A 4313-nucleotide genomic window follows, 5' to 3' on the forward strand; every position below is an offset into this window, starting at 1 on the left:
TATATCCATCCATCCATCCTAAGCTTCCCCACTTTGACTGTCTTAGTCTGTCTCAGTTCCAAGTTTCTAGGAGAGAAAATGATTGGGTTGGGGGTGCAGGTGGGGCCATTTCTGGTCTGCTGAGCTGTGGACAGGATGGTGGGGTCATATGGTACCTTGGATCACCTCTTTCCGGAATGTGAGTAGGAAAGTAATAGTGGGCATCTCCAGCTTTTAGCTCATTTTCTTTCTAAACAGTACGATGATTCTCTTGTTACTGTTTTTCTTTTTTAAATTCTGCAACATCTTCCTTGCAAATGCCCTATGCCCTGTCCATCATCTTTGACAGCAGCCATCTCTACTATTCTTTCCCCCTCATCCTGCTAAGCCAGACATTTCCCTCTCCCATCCCCATCGGCTGCCCTTTGCACTGTCTCCTTAAACAATATGTCCTCCCTATAAGTCCCATTTTTGCAGTATTTCTTTAACCATTTCATTCTCTAGAGAAGATATTTCTGTGCATGCTGATATACATTGACATGGAAACAGAATTATAGAGACATAACCTGATATTGCTATTTTGTATTATAGAGACATAACCTGACGTTGCTATTCTTGTTGTCTACTATTGGTCATGTCTTTGTGAATACTAACTGCTTGAACTAATCTATAACACTGATAAGATACAGTTCTTCTACAGGAATGCCATTTACTCAGTCAGCTGAGAGTTATTGCCAGCACAGAGCACAAGCTCACTGCTAGACACTGGCTAGAAAAAGAACTAACACTGAGATTTACCATGTGTCGGACTCTGCTCTCCATGTTTTAGATTAACTGGTTTTATCTATAAGGAAGACATAATTACACTCATTGAACAAATAATGACCTGAGACACAGAGGTAAAGCAATAAGTAACTTAGCAAGTTAAACAACTTGGAAGGGGCAGAGCTGGTCACAAACCTAGGCAGTGAGTCAACAGTAATGGGAACACTGCCCTCACCCTCAAGGAGCTCACACCCTGGTACAACTCACAGGCTTAAGGCAGACAGTCACCAACAGGGCAATGTTAGTACTTGTGGGAACACAGAGCTGGGCTGGACAAGCTTCTGGAAGGCAGCGATATCTGAGCAGATACATGAAAGAGGATTTGGAGAAAACCAGGCAAAGTGAGAAGGAAGAAGGGTCTTCCATCAAGAGTTGATAAGGTGGTAATTTTGGGAAACTGAAACATTCAGTATGGCCGGAATATAGTGTGTCAGCAGAGGGATAACTTTGTAGAGGTAAACAGGAACCGATCAAGAAAGGGCTTGCAAAGAGTATAATCCTCTTTTGTTTTCCTTTCCAAAATTACTGAACCATACATGATCACTGATGTAGCTTAAAAAAACAAAGGTTTTTCAAACAGGAACTGAAATTTCTTATATACACACCTTAGAAAATAACTCAAAGACCATCTTTTGGCACGCTTTCTCATAGGGGTCAGCTGGCAACAGCTTCTTCTCTGGATATGCTTCATCCAGGTACTCACAAGTGATGGCAGATTCGTAGATCAGTTGACCCCGGCTGTTTTCCAGAACTGGCACCAGACCAGCGGGATTCTTCTTAAAGAACCACTCGGGTTTATTTTTCAGGTTGATGTTGACGACTTCGTGCCTGAAAGACACATAGAAGACAATGAAGAGAATGAAACGTTTTTGTACTTCTGAAAATCTTCACTGGCCCTACCATCCACTTAGCTGATCAGACCCCAAATTTAGGAGTCCACTCAGCCTTGATTCCTTTCCCCTTGCCCCGCTTCCTCAAGTCACATGCTCAGCTAGACCTCCAAATCATATTGACTTTATTCACTTCTCAGCTTTATCACGGCTACGTCGTCCAAAACATCATCAGCCACCTGGACCTCTACAACAGTCCCCCGCCAGCCTCTTAGCTTCCATGTGGCCTCCCTACAATCCATTCTGCACACATGGCCACGTGGAGCTTTGACAAAATTAGATCAGGTCACTCTCCTGCTTGCAACCTTCCGACTGCTATTCATTACAAAGAGGACAAACCCTAAATACTTTCTATGACATGTGGGGCACTTTTGATCTGGTCCCTGCTTACTTGTCACACCTGTTTCCTACGACTTTCCTTTGGTCATTTTGATCTGGCCCCATCGGCCTTTCTTATATTCCTTGAATTTGCCAAACATGTTCCCATCTTAGAGCATTTGCACTTACTGGTCCTCTGCCTTCTCTGCCTGTCTTCCCAGGTCAAACACCAAATGTGCAGAGAGGCCCTCCCTGACCACCCATTCTGAAGCTGCTGAGAGCCTCCATTCCATGATCATCTTGTTCTACTTTCTTTATTAAACTGATATGTATCTGAAATTACTTTGGTCACTTATTTACCCACTATGTCAATTATCTAGAATGTAAGCTCCATGAAAGCAAGGATCTTATATGTCTTGTTCATATTAATATATACATTCACCAACATCTTTTTGTTGTTGTTAATCCTCACCCGAGGATATTTTTCCATTGATTTTTTTTTTTTTTAGAGAGAGTTGAAGGGAGGTGGAGAGACACAGAGAGAAAGATCAGTGTGAGAGAGACACATCGATTGATTGTCCCCTGCACATGCCCCAATCAGGGCCTGGGTCAAGCTTGCAACCGAGGTATGTACCCTTGACCAGCATTGAACCTGGGACCCTTCAGTCCTTGGGCTGATGCTCTATCCTCTGAGCCAAACCAACTAGGGCTACACCAACACCTTTGTAGAACAGCATTTAGTTTAAGGGTTTAAATATGTAATCACCCATGGAAACAAAGGACTATCCAGATGAAACACGTCAGTGTGTATTAAAAGGTTCATGTGCTGAGATAACGTTGGTCACTCAGATATGAGCTACTGCAAGAAAAATAAGGCCCTTTGCCAAGGAATTATCAACACTTCTGAAATTGTATAGTATAAAAACAAAAGGTAGATCCTAGGCTTTTGTAATAAAGAAGGTTCTCAGAACACACGGATTAGGTGGTAACCTGGCATCATGAGTCAACAAGTCACAAGTTGAAAGATGCACCTTTTAAAGAAAACCATGCTTTGTTAGGTTATACCATGTGGTAAAAATGTAGTACCTCTTTGATGAATCTCCTGGGACTCAAAATTGACCCATGAATGTAGCAGACCTCTGTTGTTTGCAGTATCCGGCAGCTGTCACCACTCTTCACCCCCTCATACACACACTATTATGCTAAAATCATTTCAATTTACCTTTGGAAAATGCCCAGTAAGTAAGGTAGGGTTCTTTTCAACCTGGAGTTACAGAAGGGCACATAACCCAGGATTTGGTGCCCCGAATTCAGCTGCATCTTGCTCTTGGACTTTTCAATTATGTGAATATGATATATGCCTTTTTTCAGTCCAATTTGGATCAGAGTTCTCTTACTTGCAATAAAAGAATTCTGACTAATACAGAAAATAGTATAGTATTTTGATAAAAATACAGTGTTTTGAATAAATGTTATTAAATGTTGAATATTTTGCTATGTATTCAGAATCAATTTCATCCAAATAAAATGCCAAGCTTAGTGAAGTGAGGGCTAATCCACAAATAATTTGGTGTGTGTTTTTTTTTCTTTAGAATGCATCTTATATTTCTTTTAGGGAAAGGAATTGCTGCCTAATCCTCCCTCCTAGAAGACTAAAATTCATTAATAAATCTTAAGCACATACATGGAAAATTTCTTAAGAATGGGGGCTACGTTTTAAACTTCCACATCATAGGTACCTAATGTCTGTTCCACAGATTCCAAAGGTTATTGGAAGGGGGTAGTTCCAATGGATCTTTGGTGTTGCCAGAGAGAAGTCAAATGACACTTCATAATTCCTGAGGCTAACTCCTATGCCGGGAACCAGGCCAGTTCCAATGAGGCTTCCCAAAAGACCCAGCCTACAGGAATAGGTACAGCACAGTTAACTGTGCACCCTGCCAGGAGAGTGCAGGTCTGAACTCTGTACTGGGGCTCATTATCGACTATTTAGTAAGGAACGATACGCTCAGAATAACAGCCAACAATATCAGATAAGCTGGACATGAATGGAGAAGTCTGGTGAAAGTGCAACAAGGGCAACTGACCAGGAATCGGGGATCTACCAGAGCTAGAAGAGCCGCTGCCTGTCACTCCCTTAGCAGGAGCCCACCTTTCTAATCCATAAAGCGGTTAGGTTCATCTATGGAGTGTCCTAGACAGCGGGATCTATGGCATTTCCGCCGCCCCAGGGAGAAGGCCCATAACTTGCCATGCCCTCCCCAAAAGGCTGAGAATTCTAATTTAATTTGCAGTAAAGGA

At 42.2% G+C, this 4313-nt stretch overlaps 2 protein-coding genes across 3 annotated transcripts in view; both read right to left on the reverse strand.

The window, feature by feature from the left end:
• GSTO1 (glutathione S-transferase omega 1) overlaps positions 1-1936 on the reverse strand; it is a 10994-nt gene extending 9058 nt beyond the window's left edge. The window contains exons 1-2 of the mRNA XM_005878305.2: positions 1828-1936; positions 1410-1681 (exon numbers count right to left, since the gene is read on the reverse strand). Of these exons, the coding sequence (XP_005878367.1) occupies positions 1410-1681; positions 1828-1936 (381 nt within the window). The remainder of the gene's footprint in view (positions 1-1409; positions 1682-1827) is intronic.
• Positions 1-4313, reverse strand: part of LOC102252245 (glutathione S-transferase omega-2) — a 28565-nt gene that overhangs the window by 23287 nt on the left and 965 nt on the right. The window lies entirely within an intron of this gene.

This window comes from Myotis brandtii, unplaced genomic scaffold (genome assembly GCF_000412655.1).
Source record: "Myotis brandtii unplaced genomic scaffold, ASM41265v1 scaffold550, whole genome shotgun sequence".
NCBI lineage: Eukaryota > Metazoa > Chordata > Mammalia > Chiroptera > Vespertilionidae > Myotis > Myotis brandtii.